The sequence below is a fragment of the Salvelinus namaycush genome, chromosome 34 (genome assembly GCF_016432855.1).
Source record: "Salvelinus namaycush isolate Seneca chromosome 34, SaNama_1.0, whole genome shotgun sequence".
Lineage (NCBI taxonomy): Eukaryota > Metazoa > Chordata > Actinopteri > Salmoniformes > Salmonidae > Salvelinus > Salvelinus namaycush.
This window is the reverse complement of record NC_052340.1, coordinates 5322081-5342122: the sequence shown is the minus strand read 5'-3', so window position 1 is coordinate 5342122 and position 20042 is coordinate 5322081. Positions and strand designations below refer to the sequence as shown.

The window sequence follows — 20042 nt, the reverse complement described above, 5'->3', positions numbered from 1 at the left end:
CATTTTGATTTAAAAAAAATAAGTTTACATTCAGACGGCACTCCTGTGAAGTAGTGACCCGCGACATACACCTAGTTTACTGAAACGGATCACATATGGGTCTGTACCATTTACTTTGAACTGGACTGTGTTTACAGCATGATCATGTTTACAGCACGGTCGTGAGTAGATACAGCTCTCGCTTTGATCTCAAAAACAAGCGCATGTAGCCACGTGTGCACATGTTGTTCACATCCTTTGCTAGTTACTGAGTTATTAGCCCAGTTATAGATCATTTGTAATTAGCAACGGGAGGGATTGCTTCCTACAAGAGCACAAACCGTATACATTTCTAGACATCTTTAAAAAGCGAAGTTTTTTTGTCTCATGGAATGTAGGCCTACATTGAAGACCAAACATTGGCTGCTACCGTAGGCTGAATAATATTTCCATTGTTTTTGATGGTAGGCCACTCTGGTAGGCCTACATTATGATCAAATAGCCACAGTAGCCTACATTGCCACTGTTTAAACTGTAACTTAAGGCAAGTACAGCCTCAGTGTTCACAGTAAACTCTCGCTGGAAGTTGCACAGAATTTTCACAACGTTCAAGTAACTTTCAAGTTTGCGCTCAGCAGACAAAATTTGCTCAGTGCCGGAAAAAATGAGGGAACATTGGTTACAACACACACACACACACACACACACACACACACACACACACACACACACACTGTGTGTGAACGGGAAGAATCACCCTGTACCTATGTGGATATCTGAGACATTTAACAGATAAAAGACACTGGATATTATTATTGGCGCACTATCATACTATGACACTAGTCCAGATAACAGAAGAAATGCTTTGTCTGCTGTTTTCCTGTCTGTTCAAGCAGGTCTTGGCTTGATGTTGTATTCTGCTGATGTAAGAGTGCACACACACACACACACACACACTTTAATCCCGTTGAGCAATCGTATTTTACCGATCTGTTCTTCGTGTCAACGGTTTAAGTCTATGTACACAGGAGCAGTTTTTCATTTACATGGGTTCAAATTGGTCACCTTTTTATGTGATCAAAGTCAAGTCTGTCTGTGTGGTGACATTTTCCTGCTGTGTCGTCTGTCTGAATGATTGGGTTTGTGTATCTGACTGAGGGTTGTTCTGTTCCACTGTGTTTCTTAGGAGCTGAAAGACCTAACTCATCGAAACGAATGCCTGGACCTTAAAGGTAAGCCTATACTAAGACACACGCATACAAAGACACGCACGCACACTACCGGTCTTACTTTAGGTGGAACTGTGTGTCCCTCCAGGTGAGAAGCTGGACTATAAGGCGTGTGAGTCCCTGGAGGAGGTGTTCAAGAGGGTCCAGTTTAAAGTGGTGGACCTGGAGCAGACCAGCCTGGATGAAGATGTATGTTTGTCCACACTCTTTACTCTCTTTCCCCCTCTTCTCCCTTCCCGGTTTTCCCCTCCTATCTTCCATTTACCACGTCTCTTCAACTCTTTCTCATTATTTTTCCCCTTCTATGTCCCTGTCCTGTCATTCCCCCTCTCTGTTTTCCTCTCCCTCCCTCCCTCTGACAGGATGTCTAGTGTTTCCCAGGGTCGTGTGATTACTCTAGAGCTCTGAGTGTAAACACCATTCGAGAGGGGTTGGGTTGAGAGACAGACGGACAGACGGTCAGACAGAGCTCTATTGAGTCTGACCACTTCTTATTTCCTCAAACAGATATTTGTAGGCTTGGCTCGATGAGCGGATGAGACACACACACACAGACGGTCAGACACAGACAGACAGCTCTACTGTAGAGCAGAGGGACACAAACCGACGCTGCTGAGTCTGACCAGTTATTTCCTTTCGTGGCTTGGCTCCATGAGCTACTCACTCATGTACAGTAAATGCACACACGTGTTGTCCATGCTTGCACAGACTATACTGTAGACCTACACTTTTATACATTCATGTGTACATGCATAGATGCACCGACAGTACTGAAGAAATACGTCACGGTATAAATGCAGGCGCACCCCCACACTTGAGTACCACACTCACTGACTGCCCTGAAAATGTTACCGAACTGGCTCGGTGAGCTATATTTACCTTTGTTTCAGTGGCACAACCACGGAGTCTCCCCCCGAGGCAGAGGGTCGTGGTAGGGTACGGGGTTGTAGGGAGGCCTACCTGGGCGACAGAGGGAAAGGCAGCGAAAGAGTGGGTGAATGAGAGAGGCAGTGGTTGCGGCAGAGCCATGGGCCAGCCCAGTCACTCTGTAGTGTGTTATCCTTTTCCAGCTGCCTCACTTCATCAGGCTCACTGTTAATGAGACGTACTGGGCTGTCCTCCATTCTTGTTCAGGTAGTGTTGTAGCTACACCAGCCAGTCAGGGTCATCCATCAGGACTTATTTGTTTAGTTTCTTTACTTTTGGACGGTCCTCGGTCATGGTTCTGGTCAGACAGAATCTGGTGGAACATTGTCTTAGCTTATTTAATTAAAGACAATGTTCTCTTTGATTTGATTTGCATGAATAATTCCACAGGCACAGTATTATTGCTGCCCTAGCCGCAGTCATCTCGCCCACACACTTGCTCACACGCACACTCACCAACCAGTGGTATGTTCCAGCAGGCCCCCCCCCCCCACCACCACCCTTGAGCCGGCTAGCCATTTCCATAGTAAGAGGTTGTGCACAACTCTGTCAGCCCTTCCTCCCATAACACCCCTCTCTACCTTTTTTTTAATAACATACGGCAACACTTGTAGGTAATATGTTTATGGAATATTTCTCTTTTATGATCTTATCTTAGTAGTTAGGACATAAGGCCAGTGTAAAGTGTGGCCTAACATTTGACCCTCTCTAATCATGTCTCTCCTCTCTTCCTCCCAGGGTGCGTCCGCTCTCTTTGACATGATTGAGTACTATGAGTCGGCCACACACCTCAACATTTCCTTCAACAAGCACATCGGCACCCGCGGCTGGCAGGCCGCAGCCCACATGATGAGGAAGGTGAGAGGTCTTGACCTCTGGGGGAGTGAAATGAATGGTAGAACAGAGGATGTGATGCATGATGTTATCACCAACTATCTTTTATGTATTTTCTAAATTATTTTCTGAATGTTTTATTAGTCGTATGTACGGGATACAAATGGTATACACCGTCCAACGAAATGTTTACTTGCAGGTTCCTCCTCGACAAGGCAACAACCAATAAGAAAAGTTAAGAATACAAGCATAAAGTAAATGGCTCAGTAGAATAGAATAAACATTGTAGCATAAGTATAATACAGGAAGGTGCAATTTATAGTCCAATATTTTGACTTTTAGGGATTGGGGTTAAGTGTTTTTAAATTTTGCAGAATTTAGCAATAATAATAAGCAAGTGATGGGCTCTTAAATGACACAATGGGTAGACTCCAGCAGCATGTTTTGAATGCATTTAAATCAAAGGGGTTTGCAACGTATCCTATCCCCTGAGTTGATGAAACACAGTGAGTCATTAACACTTAGTCCACGTTGGTTTTAGAAAGACATCTCCCCTGGGCATGTATGATGATGAGACTTGCCTGCGGTCTCCACCTTAAGCACCCCCTGGGGCAGCGATCGGATGCTCGGGCATGCCGAAGATTTTTTGTAATCTTATGCTCCATGCACATACACGCGTGCGCTTTTTTGGCTTAAGTGTTAGTGTAGCAGACGGGGACCTGTGAAACTCACTACTCGGCGTGAAGCGCCGCCCCATGCGCAATTTGAAGGCCGTTTTCAATAGCGTGATGTATAGAGACGCTTCAGGAGGGAGGTCACGTGTTTGCAAGGCAGAGGTCCTGGGATTGAGCCTCTGAGCCGAATCGCAGGCGAAGCAGTACTCTGAGCAAGCAGCGTGACGTCCTTTACATTTGCAGAGGTTCCGTGCGTGTCTGGACATGGCTATGAATATGTCATCATCGCTGCATGGGACTCATATGTATTTGTTAGAGAATAATGGTATTGGCCTCCAGTACCAGCCAGGGGATAATGCTCTTAACTGGCGCTGTGACGTGAGTCGTCACTATCAGAGCTCTGATTACAGATTACGGGAGGTTGCTGGATTATGGAAGAGAGGTCAGGTCACAGTTAAACCCGAAGGAGTGTTTGTGTGTGCGCGCGCCTGCCTGCCTGCGCACGTTGTTCCCACACCCAGGGATGCTGGGAGGATTATCCAATATATATTTCAAGGACGTCCTCTATACGAGCGTGTTTGTGCACACATGGTTAAGGGCACATCGACAATTTTCCCCTTGCGACCTTTCGGTTACTGGCACAATGCTCTAACCGCTAGGCTACCGGCCGCCCATATTAGCCCCAGCGTACAGTACGTGGGCTGTAGATCGCCGGCTAACCGAAGACGCACGCAAAACGGTCTGCTGTCATGGGTTAGCATGTCTACACGGAGGAGAAAATGTTTCTACCTCTGATTTGTGTCAGTGACTCATGAGGATGTCTGTATGAGATCTAGAAAATGGGTCTCCTTTCTTTGTACAACTGCGTATGTAAAAAGGGCTAAATAAAATAAATGTGATTTTGAAATGTTGGTTTGTGTTTTTGTCTGTCCCCAGACGAGCTCTCTGCAGTACCTTGACGCCCGCAACACGCCCCTGCTGGACCACTCTGCCCCGTTTGTGGCACGGGCTCTCCGCATCAGCGGCAGTCTTGCTGTGCTGCACCTGGAGAACGCTGGGCTTTCTGGACGACCACTCATGCTGCTGGGTAACAGGACGGGAAGAGGGGAGACAGGAAATCATCACTGTGTTAACTGAGAAGTTTTTTTGCCTCCATTTCCTCATCCTTCTCTCATTTGTCTCTCCTTCCCTCTCTCATCTCTCCCTCTCTCCAGCCACGGCTCTGAAGATGAACATGAACCTACGGGAGCTGTACTTGGCTGATAACAAGCTGAACGGCCTGCAGGACTCGGCACAGCTGGGCAACTTGCTCAAGTTCAACTGCAACATCCAGATACTGGACCTCCGCAACAACCACATACTGGACTCTGGTAGGGATACAGCTCGCTGCTATCATCTCACCAACCTCTTCACTCTGTTTCTCGTCCAGTCCTCTCTCTCGCTCCCTTTCTCACCCTGTCTGAACCTTTCTTTCTCTCTCGCTCTCATTCTCTCTCTGTTGTCTCTCTCTCTCTCACACACCTTTTCTATCACATCATGACAACCTCGTAACCCAGTGTTGAGTTTTCCGTCTCGTAGTCCAAAAGGTCAGGTCTACAGGTCTAGCCCTAACCTCTCTCTCTCCCTCTACCTCTCCCTCTGTGTGATGTGCAGGTCTGGCCTATGTCTGTGAAGGCCTGAAGGAACAGAGGAAAGGCCTGGTCACTCTGGTGCTCTGGAACAACCAGCTAACGCACAACGGCATGGGCTACCTCGCAGCTGCACTGGTAAACACACACACACAACAAGAAATTAGGTGTTTTAATGTCACATGCACAAGTATAGTGAAATGCCAAGCATCTTCCACTGATGCTTTGCATCAGCACTCATATGCGTGCACACACACATACAAATGTAATACAGTCATTAGGGTTGATGAAACTGTGGTTTGCATGTGCTCCCTGTACTCTGCTGATTTAAACAGTTCTGTGTGTGTGTGTGTGTCTGGAGCCTGCCTCACATGTCCCCCATATAAAACAAACTATGAATCCCTATGGGTTCCCTGCAGAACCATAGACATGTCTCAGGCTTGTCCTGTCAGGACAGAGAAGCTGGGTACAGGCCATTATCACAGATCCGGTTGCCAGGAGAACTGGGCTCAGCTTTAAAGGCTGGGCCTTGAATTAGGCATGGTAGTGATGTCTATATCTAGGCCTGTCAGTCAGTGGGATGGTGGCTCATACTAGTGCTGCTCCCAACAGTTGTTTATCATAGAGAAAGATCATGTTTTGACCGTGTGGAGGACTAGCAGGCCTGAGGGAGCGTGTTTTTCAGACAGTGGATGATATTGTGATTAGGGATGCACGATATATCGGGCCGACATTAGCTAAAAATGCCAACATCGGTATCTGCCCGATGTCGAGTTTAACGCCGACGTTAAAAACCGATGTCAAAGCTACGGTGCATACCTATATAACGTAGGTGCATGGCGTAATAACGCCACGTAAAATTTTGCGCAAAACAGCATTCCTAACCTAGCTAACTATAGCTACTGAAACAGATTATGTTGTGTTATTTGACACGTCAAATAGTGTTATTTGACACGCAAAGACCCAAATGGCGTTCCATAGAAATCCTGGTTAAGAATGAAACGACTGATCAAATGAACAACGAAATAGCAAGTGAGTGAAAGAAATAGGTTTTGATTATGTTTTACTGGTAATGGGGACATAGGTAAATGCCAACAAAATAACTTTTTTGGTCAGTGTGTGTGTAACATTTATTTAACTAGGCAAGTCCGTTAAGAACAAATTATTTAACATTTACAGATGACGCTGGGCCAACTGTGCGCTGCCCTATGGGACTCCCAATCACGGCCGGATGTGATACAGCCTGGATTCGAACCAGGGATTGTAGTGGCGTGTGTGTTAACTATTTAACTGTACTAGAATGCTTAAAAAGACGCTAGTATTTTAAATATCGGTTATCATCTGTTTTTTTTGCAAGGAAAATATTGGATATCGGTATCGGCCAAAAATGTCATATCGGTGCATCACTAATTGTGATTATACTGTATATTATCCAGTTGGCATGAAGCTTAGTCGGACCCCCAGATGGACAGGTTTGGTACGACTGATACTTCCTACCTCACCATATCAAAATATAGAAATGAAAGGCAGCAGCTACTAGAATGATGTCCCTTTAGATTGAGGAGTGTGGGGGGGTGTTGGGAATACTGAATGTTGGGACGTAGACACGAGATTCCGGGTCTTTGGAGAGGCCTGTCAGCTAGCATTTCCATCAGGGACTGGGTCCAGTGGTGCAGAAGACACGCTCTGGACATTCCTCTAACACTCATGCAAGAGATCCCATGACTGCAGACCTGCCAGCATGCACGCATTTTGCGTACCAACTACGTAATTCTCTGTCCATGTACGCAGGTACGAGATCCAAGTTTTAAAAAAACGCTGAAATTTAATAGGGCTTGATTTATGTGTAGTTTTCTCTTTTTTTTAAATAATTAATAAATCCACTGAGTAAATCTAACATCCCGATTCTCGAGCTGCAACACACAGACATGTACGGAGTTTGTGTCAATGGACATGGAGATTAATACATCACTATTTGACGTAGCTAACTCGTGTCTGCCCCTCCTGTTTGTTGTGATGCTGAGTTTGCCGACTGTCAGCTGTACGTAAACACATGGACAAATCCCTTTTCGAACATAAGATGGACATTCAGTGGGCTCTAAAGTGCCAGCAGTTCACTCACATTTGCTAGTGAAAGAAATTAAATGCAAATATGAAAAATAACTTGACGCATTTGTGCGAGTATGATATACAGTGGGGTGAAGTAGTATTTGATACACTGCCAATTTTCCAGGTTTTCCTACTTACAAAGCATGTAGAGGTCCTGGAGTGGCCTAGCCAGTCTCCAGACCTGAACCCAATAGAAAATCTTTGGAGGGAGCTGAAAGTCCGTATTGCCCAGCGACAGCCCCGAAACCTGAAGGATCTGGAGACGGTCTGTATGGAGGAGTGGGCCAAAATCCCTGCTGCAGTGTGTGCAAACCTGGTCAAGAACTACAGGAAACGTATGATATCTGTAATTGCAAACAAAGGTTTCTGTACCAAATATTAAGTTCTGCTTTTCTGATGTATCAAATACTTATGTCATGCAATAAAATGCAAATTAATTACTTAAAAATCATACAATGTGATTTTCTGGACTCTCACAGTTGAAGTGTACCTATGATTAAAAATTACAGACCTCTACATGCTTTGTAAGTAGGAAAACCTGCAAAATCGGCAGTGTGTCAAATACTTGTTCTCCCCACTGTACATATAATTCTGCGTCTCATTAGTTGTATTTTCCACGTAACGTTACGAGGATCATGCAACCTGATAGACTGGTACTGTAATTATGATCCACGTCACAAAAAGCATTACAAAAGTATAATCAAAAATAAATCTAAACATCTTGGCATTAAATGGAGTCGGGAGTTTAGAAGACTGCCTGATGAAGAATGAGTGTCTGGTACTAGCTATAGAGGCAATGCTTCTAAGATACCTTTGCGCTAGATTTGCGAGTTGAATCTCCAATTTGGCTCGCGCGTGTGGTACTCTTTAAAAAGTTGGACAGAGTTGGCAGGTCTGTGACTTCCTCCACTGCACTCTCATAATGGGAGAGACACATGTACATGTAGGTTTAGAACACCTACTCATTCAAGGGTTTTTCTTTATTTTACTATTTTCTACATTGTAGAATAATAGTGAAGACATCAAATTTATGAAATAACACATATGGAATCATGTAGTAACCAAAAAAGTGTTAAACAAATCAAAATATTTGATATTTTAGCTTCTTCAAAGTAGCCACCCGTGATGACAGCTTTGCACACTATTGGCATTCTCTCAACCAGCTTCACCTGGAATGCTTTTCCAACAGTCTTGGATGATTTCCCACATATGCTGAGCACTTGTTGGCTGCTTTTCTTTCACCCTGCAGTCCAACTCATCCCAAACCATCTCAATTAGGTTGAGGTCGGGTGATTTGTGCAGGCCAGGTCATCTGATGCAGCACTCATCACTCTCCTTCTTGGTCAAATAGCCCTTACACATTCTTGAGGTGTGTTGGGTCATTGTCCTGTTGAAAAACAAATTATAGTCCCACTGAGCACAAACCAGATGCGATGGCGTATCGCTGCAGAATGCTGTGGTAGCCATGCTGGTTAAGGGTGCCTTGAATTCTAAATAAATCACTGACAGTGTCACCAGCAAAGCACCCCCACACAATCACACTTCTTCCATGCTTCACGGTGGGATCAACACATGTGGAGATCATCCGTTCATCTACTCTTCTTCTCACAAAGACACACTGGTTGGAACGAAAAATCTCTAATTTGGACTCATCAGACCAAAGGACAGATTTCCACCGGTCTAATGTCCATTGCTCGTGTTTCTAGGCCCAAGCAAGTCTCTTCTTGTTGTTGTCCTTTAGTAGTGGTTTCTTTGCAGCAATTCGGCCATGAAGGCCTGATTTCACGCAGTCTCTTCTGAACAGTTGATGTTGAGATGTCTGTTACTTGAACTTTGTGACTCTAGTTTACATACACATACACCTTAGCCAAATACATTTAAATTACGTTTTTCACAATTCCTGACATTTAATCATAGTATTCCCTGTCTTAGGTCAGTTAGGATCACTGCTGTATTTTAAGAATGTGAAATGTCAGAATAATAGTAGAGAGAATTAGTTATTTATTTCATCACATTCCCAGTGGGTCAGAAGTTTACATACACTCAATTAGTATTTGGTAGCATTGCCTTTAAATTGTTTAACTTGGGTCGAACGTGTTGTGTAGACTTCCACAAGCTTCCCACAATAAGTTGGGTGAATTTTGGCCCATTCAATCCTGACAGAGCTGGTGTAACTGAGTCAGGTTTGTAGGCCTCCTTGCTCGTACATGCTTTTTCAGTTCTGCCCACACATTTTCTAAAGGATTGAGGTCAGGGCTTTGTGATTTGCGACCAAGCTTCAACTTCCTGACTGATGTTGCTTCAATATATCCACATAATTTTCCTTCCTCATGATGCCATTTACTTTGTGAAGCACCCCCACAACATAATGCTGCCACCCCCGTGCTTCACGGTTGGGATGGTGTTCTTCGGCTTGCAAGTCTCCCCCTTTTTCCTCCAAACATAACGATGGTCATTATGGCCAAACAGTTCTATTTTTGTTTCATCGGACCAGAGGACATTTCTCCAAAAAGTCTGATCTTTGTCCCCATGTGCAGTTGAAAACCGTAGTCTGGCTTTTTTTATGGTGGTTTTGGAGCAGTGGCTTCTTCCTTGCTGAGTGGCCTTTCAGGTTATGTCGATATAGGAGTCGTTTTACTGTAGATTTTGATACTTTTGTACCTGTTTCCTCCAGCATCTTCACAAGGTCCTTTGCTGTTGTTCTGGGATTGATTTGCACTTTTTGCACCAAAGTACGTTCATCTCTAGGAAACAGAACGCGTGTCCTTACTGAGCGCTATGACTGCTGCGTGGTCCCGTGGTGTTTATACTTGCGTACTATTGTTTGTACAGATGAACGTGGTACCTTCAGGCGTTTGGAAATTGCTCCCAAGGATGAACCAGACTTATGGAGGTCTACAGTTTTTTTTCTGAGGTCTTGGCTGATTTCTTTTGATTTTCCCATGATGTCAAGCAAAGAGGCACTGACTTTGAAGGTAGGCCTTGAAATACATCCACAGGTACACCTCCTATTGACTCAAATTATGTCAATTAGCCTATCAGAAGCTTCTAAAGCCATGACATAATTTTCTGGAATATTCCAAGCTGTTTAAAGGCACAGTCAACATAGTGTATGTAAACTTCTGACCCACTGGAATTGTGATACAGTGAAATAATCTGTCTGTAAATAATTGTTGGAAAAATGACTTGTGTCATGCACAAAATAGATGTCCTAACCGACTTGTCAAAACTATAGTTTGTTAGCAAGAAATTTGTGGAGTGGTTGAAAAACGAGTTTTAATGACTACTACCTAAGTTTATGTAAACTTCTGACTTCAACTGTATATACATTTTCAAAGTGATCGATACAGCCATCTCGTGGTACAGTGTTGTACTTTCCTTCGTACGTCACAGTATATTTTCTGCCCACTGTCCTATGCTATGTGTAAACCCTGTTCCTCTCGCTCTAGCCCTGTACCCAGAGTTTGGAGACCCTAAATCTGGGCCATAACTCTGTGGGGAACGAGGGGGTCCACAAGCTGAAGGACGGGCTGATCTCCAACCGCTCGGTGCTCAGGCTTGGCCTGGCGTCCACCAAGCTGTCCTGCGAGGGTGTGTCCTTATTTTGCTATTTACAGCTATTACAAACATTTTGATTGAAAACCAAGCTCATTGTGCATGTAAACGGAGCTGTTAGTGTGTGAAAAGGCATTGAGCTGAGCCCTGTACCACCACCTCACCCCCCCTGTACTGTATGTCAGGTGCCGTGGCAGTGGCAGAGTTCATCGCAGAGAGCCCCCGGCTGCTGCGTCTGGACCTGAGGGAGAACGAGATCAAGACGGGGGGCCTCATGGCCCTCTCCCTGGCCCTCAAAGTCAACACCTCCCTCCTACGCCTCGACCTGGACCGAGAGCCCAAGAAAGAGACTGTGAGAGAGGGGGGGAAGGGGGAGGTGATGGGGAGAAGTACAGAGAGGAGGGGGAACTGTATGCAAATTGCCCTTTTGTAACACATTGTCAAGATTAATTGTGTTGTCCAGGGAAAATAAATGGGGAAATGAATTTGTAGGAATGGGGGGAGTAGGGTTGACGTAGATGGGGGAACATCAACGTATGAACCCCCGATCTCTCCTTGTTCTCATCCCTCTGTTTTTTCCTTCCGTCTCCCAGGTGAAGAGCTTCATCGATACGCAGCGTTCCCTGCTGGCTGAGATCCAGAACGGCTGCAAGCGGAACTTCATCCTAGCCAAGGAGAAGGAGGAGACCGAGCAGCAGATGCATTCGGCCTCCATGGCCGAGATCGCCACCGAGGACAGAACCGAAGAGGAGGATGGAGCTGATTCCGGCGAGCATGTTGAAAAAGATGGGGAAGACAGTGAGTGTGAGGGAGGAAAGGAAGGAGTAAAAGACACTGAGAGCCTGACTGACAGCCAATCGGCAGTGCGCTCTGAGGGAATAGTGTTGCCTTTGCTGTTGGAGTCAGACTCGGACACAGACGACGATGAGGAGGAAGAGGTGGTTCTCTCTAAAGCTCCCTCCGTCTCCCCTGTCCCCAAACACACTGGCCCTTCACTCCGGGCAGCGACAACCCAGCACCCCCTCAGTGCTTCACAGATGCCAACCGCCCCCTTTACCCCACCAGCTACGGGGGCTTTCATTTCAGGGATCACCGTCACGGAGTCCACGGGCCCCCCCGGTACGCCCCCTTCGCCGGGCCGCTGTATCTCTGTGTCGAGCCCCGGGAGGGGCCACAAGATCTTCATGGTGACCAGAGTAGAGAGCCCCTCTGACCAGCAGCAGGTTCTGGGGAAGATTGGCATGCACAACCCCAAGGCCTCAAAGGAGCCAGTGGTGTCACTAGTGAAGCAAACCACACATCGACCACAGGCCCCTTCACAACCCTCACAGGAGGAGGTGAGAACAGAACAGACACAACCCCAGACCATGCCCACGCCACTGACACAGGAAGTGAGACAGAGCCTGACGGAACAGACACAACCCCAGACCACGCCCACGCCACTGACACAGGAAGTGAGACAGAGCCTGACGGGACAGACACAACCCCAGACCACGCCACTGACACAGGAGGTGACACAGAGCCTGACAGAACAGATACAACCCCAGACCACGCCACTGACACAGGAAGTGAGACAGAGCCTGACGGGACAGACACAACCCCAGACCACGCCCACGCCACTGACACAGGAAGTGAGACAGAGCCTGACGGGACAGACACAACCCCAGACCACGCCCACGCCACTGACACAGGAAGTGAGACAGAGCCTGACGGGACAGACACAACCCCAGACCACGCCCACGCCGCTGACACAGGAAGTGAGACAGAGCCTGACGGAACAGACACAACCCCAGACCACGCCCACGCCACTGACACAGGAAGTGAGACAGAGCCTGACAGAACAGATACAACCCCAGACCACGCCACTGACACAGGAAGTGAGACAGAGCCTGACGGAACAGACACAACCCCAGACCACGCCCACGCCACTGACACAGGAGGTGAGACAGAGCCTGACGGAACAGATACAACCCCAGACCACGCCACTGACACAGGAAGTGAGACAGAGCCTGACGGAACAGACACAACCCCAGACCACGCCCACGCCACTGACACAGGAGGTGACACAGAGCCTGACAGAACAGATACAACCCCAGACCACGCCACTGACACAGGAAGTGAGACAGAGCCTGACGGAACAGACACAACCCCAGACCACGCCCACGCCACTGACACAGGAGGTGAGACAGAGCCTGACGGAACAGACACAACCCCAGACCACGCCCACGCCACTGACACAGGAGGTGAGACAGAGCCTGACGGGACAGACACAACCCCAGACCACGCCCACGCCGCTGACACAGGAGGTGACACAGAGCCTGACAGAACAGACACAACCCCAGACCACGCCCACGCCACTGACACAGGAGGTGAGACAGAGCCTGACGGAACAGACACAACCCCAGACCACGCCCACGCCACTGACACAGGAGGTGACACAGAGCCTGACGGAACAGACACAACCCCAGACCACGCCACTGACACAGGAAGTGAGACAGAGCCTGACGGAACAGACACAACCCCAGACCACGCCCACGCCACTGACACAGGAGGTGAGACAGAGCCTGACGGAACAGACACAACCCCAGACCACGCCCACGCCACTGACACAGGAGGTGAGACAGAGCCTGACGGAACAGACACAAACCCAGACCACGCCCACGCCGCTGACACAGGAGGTGAGACAGAGCCTGACAGAACAGACACAACCCCAAACCACGCCACTGACACGGGGGCTGGTCCAGAGTTTAGATGAACCACAGACAATAGATCCTAAACAGACGGAGAAGAGTCCTGTTGCGCCAGAGGAACCTTCTTCCGAGGAGGACGTAGTAGAGACTCCTAATGACCCGTCTGAGACGCTAGAACCACCATCCAACCTCCTAACCCAACCCACAGAGGAGGAAGTCGAGGGCGTTCTAGACAGTTCGCAACCTGTACTGGCAGAGCAGAGCCCAGGAACAGCAGCCCAGCCATCACACACACTGTCCCTTCCTACAGAAGATGTAGCCACTCAATCACTAGCATCACCCCAACAGACAGAGCAGATGGTAGAGACAGCTACAGAGCCCCGGCTAGAACAGTCTGCTGTTGAGCAGCAGTCCACTGAAGCTGCGCTGGAAGGAGAGGTGGTGGTGGGAGAAAAGGAGGCGAGTCAGGACCCAGTAGAAGAGACATTTCGTGAACAGGCAGAGTCTCAAACCAACACAGAGGAAGATGAGATGCAGTCAGAACGGCTTCCACAGCAGGAACATATTCCGGAACAGGCTAGTGACACAGTTCAGCAACCATTAGCGCCGCAACCGTTAGCGCCTCAGCTAGCGATGCAGACTAACACTAAGCCACTGGGGGATCTCCTTCTAACAGCACCACTCCAGTCACAGCCTGAAACAGTGCAGCCAGACTCTGAGCTTCTGCCCCCAGAACAGGAACCGGCAGAGACACTTCCACAGGCACACCGACAGGTGGTGCCAGAGAGTCCCTCTGAGCAGGGAGCCACTGAGAGTGTAGCAGAAGCAGAACAGGAACTATATCTGTCAGAGGAGGAGCAGCAGCAACTAGCACAACAGGCACTTCCTGTGCAGGTGGAACAGCAGCAACAACAACCTGTTCTAGAGCAACTACAGCAGCAGCCTCTCCAACCAGAGGGGCAATCACAGACCACCCTTCCCGCCAAGCCCTCACCTGTTCCAGCCGAGACAGACACTGCTCTGGAGGTGGAGGGCTGTAGCTCCCCTCCCAAGGCAGAGGAGTCCCCAGACGAGAGCTCCACGGACGAGGGGGAGAGCGTGGAGGAGGTGGTGGGCTCGGCCCTGCCCAACGGGCTGAAGCCAGAGTTCGTCCTTCACCTGCTGGACCCCGAAGGCCCCAAGCCTGGGCCTGGTAGCTGTGTGATGGAGCACGGTGAGTCACAGGCTCTGAGGGAACACCCTGTCTGTAGTGTGACAACAGGGTTGTGACCGACACATGCATACAGTACACACACACACACACATAGTACACCTGCAGACACACACAAAGTCTGACAAAGTGTGTGTGTGTGCATTCTCCAGTGAGTGTGACAGCAGAACTGAGCTGTGGTCAGGACCTGGAGGAGTTGTTGCTGGAGGCCAGCCTGGAGACTGGGAGAGACGCACCATAGCTGTGTCATGGTACACCTACACTAACTACAACGCCACATTTGCGGTAACGCACACAAAATGAGACGTCGTTATTTGATGTAATGTAGGTCGGCCAATGTGTTCTCTAATGTTGGTCCTTTCTGTTTCTTCTGCAGTGGTTTTGTTGGAGAGAGGAACACAGGAACTCGTATCGTCTGTGTCTCGGTGACTCTTGTTGCTCCGACAATTTTTTCCCGTTGTCATAATCCCACAACTCACCACCGCCACCTCTATGACAACAGAGGACCAGTTGTCATCTAAGTAATACACCTAATAAATAAAAAAAATAAGACACAAAACAATAATCATTGAGCTTCATCACAGCACGTAAGGAATTAACTACGTTTTCAACCGAAACGCACACACGTTATATTTTAAAGAAAGTAATAATTTTTAAAAAAGAAGGCAAAAGGTTAGTGTGATTTTCTTCCTATCACTACATTCCGTCAATCAGGAAACCACATTCATGCAGGGAGCGGGGGGTGAGAAAGAAGTAGAGAGGGAAGGAGGGGCTTAATCACTGCTCTAACCCAAGACACAGGACACACTGCTCACCCCCTGCTCCACCCCGACCCTGTGTTCTTGACACTGACACAAAACCTTACTATTGCCCTCTGCTGGAGGAAAGAGAAGGTGCACAGCTGTATGTGACAGTGTGGGACCCAGCCAAGAGGGCCCACTGGCTTTTTAGTGTGTCATTCTCTGACAATGACAGTTGGGCACAGAGGGTTTTATAACCAAGGAAGGCGTGACAGGAGAAGGCATTTGTTTTGTGCGTATTTGTCCCCCCCCACACCTCGTAAGGGGATCTCTGCCAAAGTGACTGCTTTCTTTTGTGTTCCTTCCGTTCGCTTTGGCCCCCCCTCAGGAATCGTCCCCGCCAGTCTCTCTCCAGCAACGCTCTGGAACACCCAAACGATCTGTCATCTGCCAAAAACACACCGTCTCAGTCGAAAATGTATTTTTGGATGAGATGGCGGAGTTACTTTCATCTAAAGCCTTCTGGAAACCTCTGTAAATGTTGGATAACAAAATGTCTGCCTTGATGGAGTAATGCCGTTCATTACAGAGTAAGTCTACCCTTTTTTTCCTCCACCGGACAGTCATCAGACATTCTTTTATGTTTGTCCGCCCAGAGTGATTAAATGTAGTGTGACACTCGATAGGAGTAACAAGAAAAAGTAGTTCTGACTTTGTCTGTCGTGTCCTCCCCTCTTTCTTTCAGTCTTCTGCCGGTACAACACTGTGCCATCTCATTTCCCAGCTCAACGCAGGATTAATGTTGCCTTCGACTCGACTAGGTTTAAATTTCATCTCCTTTTGTTTTGCTGCTTGGAGAAATCAGTTGTTTATTTATTTTATATGAGCCTTTTACTTTGTGTGATTTATTGTTCTCCCGTTCTCTCCCTCTTTATTAGTTATTTTCCATGGGGTTTGCTTTTAAAGATTTCCCCCCTTTGGTGTATATTTCAGTTTCAAATTAGAGCAATTATTATGTAGTTTTTTTTGGGGGGGGGGGGTCTGATGTGAATGAGACTGCTGGGTGGAGGGATCAACGGTTATGGCAATAGGGAGGGAGTGCAGTTATGAAAATAAACGAAAAGGACGTTTTCCTAAGGAGGGGCAGTGTGAATGGTGGTTGACATCACTGATAACACACTGACTGAGAGACTATCCCTGTTTTGAGACTTCACATCTTTAACACTACTGTGCTAGGTTAAGCTATGGCCACCTGGGGGCGCTGGGGCTGCTGGTGTTTTCCTTTCTAGATATACTGTATTACCCAACAGCAGCTACTGCTTAAGACTCTTGTAGGCCAGGAGGACATTGATTTGAACACAAACATGTGGGTGAAAGTTTGAGTGAACTTCCCAACAACACTGAGGACATGTGAGCCTGAACGGCCAACGCTGGGAACCTATGGGCCAGCTACCAAGGGCCCTATTCAACTGGTATCCAAAAGGTGCTTTCTTACAGTGCAAGAAGAATACAGGTTTGTCACAACCGCGGGATCCTCTGGATATAGGTTTTGGTTGAATAGAGCCCCTTGTTTCAATCCGTCTGTTCTATTTCCCCTGGTCAACCAGGTTGTTTTTCAACCCAAATCGTCATTGCTGTGCTGCCCTCACTATTTGTAATGCTTACATTTTTTTTGTCATTTTTAATTATTTGTTAAATTAATTGAAATGTGCTGGTAATCACAAAGATATGTATGGCAACTATTTTTGTTCCTCTCTCTCTCAAATAAATGCATGTAATGACTAATGAAGTGACTGGGAGTGTTTCACTTCAAATACTCTTTGGGAACTGCATTGATTTATTGGATATTCTGCATGGAAGTGATTGGGAGTTTTCTGAAAATACTTCATTTGACGGACCATCATATTTAGTACAAAGTACTGTAGGTCTGAAAGGCTGTTCTGCACTGCTATTCCGCTGGTAAGTACCATTCAATCACCAAGCAAAGTAAATGCTGCTTGTGTTTCCATGATGCTGCTCTATGGTAATACTTTTTGTTTTTTTTAAGCAAATTAGCCAATGGCCATATTTCATTTATTCCGATGTAGAGAATAGGAATTTAATAGTCAACATGGCATAGACATAAAAAGGCTTTCTATAAGAGGAAGGAAATCCTGTGGCGTTAACTGACAATGTCACAGCACAGCAGTTTTATAGAGACTCAAGTTAATAAAATAGGTATTTGTAGGAGGCCTTTGGTAGTGTTTCATAGGCCTGTTCCAAGAGGTTTCTAACCTACATTGTACAAATTCTGGAGCTTTGAGACATTAGAACCAGACTAGAGAGAGACGGATGGAGGGCGTGAGATGCCTATGCAAAATGACAATCACCTTTGTTGGTTTCAGGTTGTTATGATGTTCTATGGTGACGATATAGAATTAGAATACCGTGTATCTCAATGAGTGTTGTGCTGTCTTGTGTTCTGAGGTAGGGGATGTGACCTGGTCTGAGTTGTATGAGGCGAGGTGATACTGCTTTGTATGGAAGGGATTAATACGGTTAATGTAGTATTCCACTTCACTAAGAACCACGGACACAATCAAATCAAATTGTATTTGTCGCAGGTGTGGACCTTACCGTGAAATGCTTACTTACAAGCCCTTAACCAACAATGCAGTTCAAGAAATAGTTAAGAAAATATTTACTAAATAAACTATAGTAAAAAAAATCTAATCAAAAAGTAACACAGGAAAATGACATAGCAATAACAAAGCTGTATACAGGGGGTACCGGTACCGAGTCAATGTGCGGGGGAACAGGTTAGTTGAGGTCATTTGTAAAGTGACTATGCATAGATGATAAACAGAGTAGCAGCAGTGTAAAAACAGGGGGGGGGTCAATGTAAATAGTACAGGTGGCCATTTGTTCAGCAGTCTTATGGCTTGGGGGTAGAAGCTGTTAAGGAGCCTTTAAGTACTAGACTTGGCTCTGCGGTACGGCTTGCCATGCAGTAGCAGAGAGAACAGTCTATGACTTGGGTTACTGGAGTCTGACAATTTTTCGGGCCTTCCTCTGACACACCTAGTATAAAGGTCCTGGATGTCAGGAAGCTTGGCACCAGGGATGTACTGGGCCGTACGCAGCAAGAGCGACGTCATTGATGTATACAGAGAAGAGAGTCGGCCTGAGAATTGAACCCTGTGGCACCCCCATAGAGACTGCCAGAGGTCCGGACAACAGGCCCTCCGATTTGACACACTGAACTCTATCAGAGAAGTAGTTGGTGAACCAGGCGAGGTAATCGTTTGAGAAACCAAGGCTGTTGAGTCTGCCAATAAGACTGTTGTGGTTGAGAGAGTCGAAAGCCTTGGCCAGGTCGATGAATACGGCTGCACAGTAATGTCTCTTATCGATGGCTGTTATGGTATCGTTTAGGACCTTAAGCGTGGCTTTGGTGCACCCATGACCAGCTCTGAAACCAGATTGCATAGCGGCGAAGGTATGGTGGGATTCGAAATGGTCAGTAATCTGTTTGTTAACTTGGCTTTCGAAGACCTTAGAAAGGCAGAGTAGAATAGATATAGTTCTGTAGCAGTTTGGGTCTAGAGTGTCTCCCCCTTTGAAGCGGGGGATGACCAGCTTTCCAATCTATGTGAATCTGACGATACGAAAGAGAGGTTGAACAGGCTAGTAATAGGGGTTTACATTTACATTTAAGTCATTTAGCAGACGCTCTTATCCAGAGCGACTTACAAATTGGTGCATTCACTTTATGATATCCAGTGGAACAACCACTTTACAATAGTGCATCTAACTCTTTAAGGGGGGGGGGGGGGGGGGTTAGAAGGATTACTTTATCCTATCCTAGGTATTCCTTGAAGAGGTGGGGTTTCAGGTGTCTCCGGAAGGTGGTGATTGACTCCGCTGACCTGGCGTCGTGAGGGAGTTTGTTCCACCATTGGGGTGCCAGAGCAGCGAACAGTTTTGACTGGGCTGAGCGGGAACTGTACTTCCTCAGTGGTAGGGAGGCGAGCAGGCCAGAGGTGGATGAACGCAGTGCCCTTGTTTGGGTGTAGGGCCTGATCAGAGCCTGACGGTACGGAGGTGCCGTTCCCCTCACAGCTCCGTAGGCAAGCACCATGGTCTTGTAGCGGATGCGAGCTTCAACTGGAAGCCAGTGGAGAGAGCGGAGGAGCGGGGTGACGTGAGAGAACTTGGGAAGGTTGAACACCAGACGGGCTGCGGCGTTCTGGATGAGTTGTAGGGGTTTAATGGCACAGGCAGGGAGCCCAGCCAACAGCGAGTTGCAGTAATCCAGACGGGAGATGACAAGTGCCTGGATTAGGACCTGCGCCGCTTCCTGTGTGAGGCAGGGTCGTACTCTGCGAATGTTGTAGAGCATGAACCTACAGGAACGGGTCACCGCCTTGATGTTGGTTGAGAACGACAGGGTGTTGTCCAGGATCACGCCAAGGTTCTTAGCACTCT

General features: G+C 47.3%; 1 protein-coding gene across 17 annotated transcripts in view; it reads left to right on the top strand.

The window, feature by feature from the left end:
* Window positions 1-17364, top strand: part of LOC120028884 (protein phosphatase 1 regulatory subunit 37-like) — a 56688-nt gene extending 39324 nt beyond the window's left edge. Inside the window, exons 3-15 of one of the 17 annotated variants that reach the window (XM_038974144.1) lie at window positions 1166-1211; window positions 1297-1397; window positions 2874-2993; window positions 4580-4730; window positions 4858-5013; window positions 5297-5409; window positions 10830-10971; window positions 11121-11287; window positions 11529-12812; window positions 12876-12899; window positions 12957-14838; window positions 14988-15086; window positions 15212-17364. In XM_038974144.1, coding sequence (XP_038830072.1) covers window positions 1166-1211; window positions 1297-1397; window positions 2874-2993; window positions 4580-4730; window positions 4858-5013; window positions 5297-5409; window positions 10830-10971; window positions 11121-11287; window positions 11529-12812; window positions 12876-12899; window positions 12957-14838; window positions 14988-15076 — 4275 coding nt within the window. In that variant the 3' untranslated portion in view covers window positions 15077-15086; window positions 15212-17364. Of the gene's footprint in view, window positions 1-1165; window positions 1212-1296; window positions 1398-2873; window positions 2994-4579; window positions 4731-4857; window positions 5014-5296; window positions 5410-10829; window positions 10972-11120; window positions 11288-11528; window positions 14839-14987; window positions 15121-15211 lie in introns of all 17 variants that reach the window. The other 16 variants (XR_005473543.1, XM_038974150.1, XM_038974140.1 and 13 more) reach the window with 16 other exon arrangements.
* The last annotated feature ends 2678 nt before the right edge of the window (window positions 17365-20042 follow it).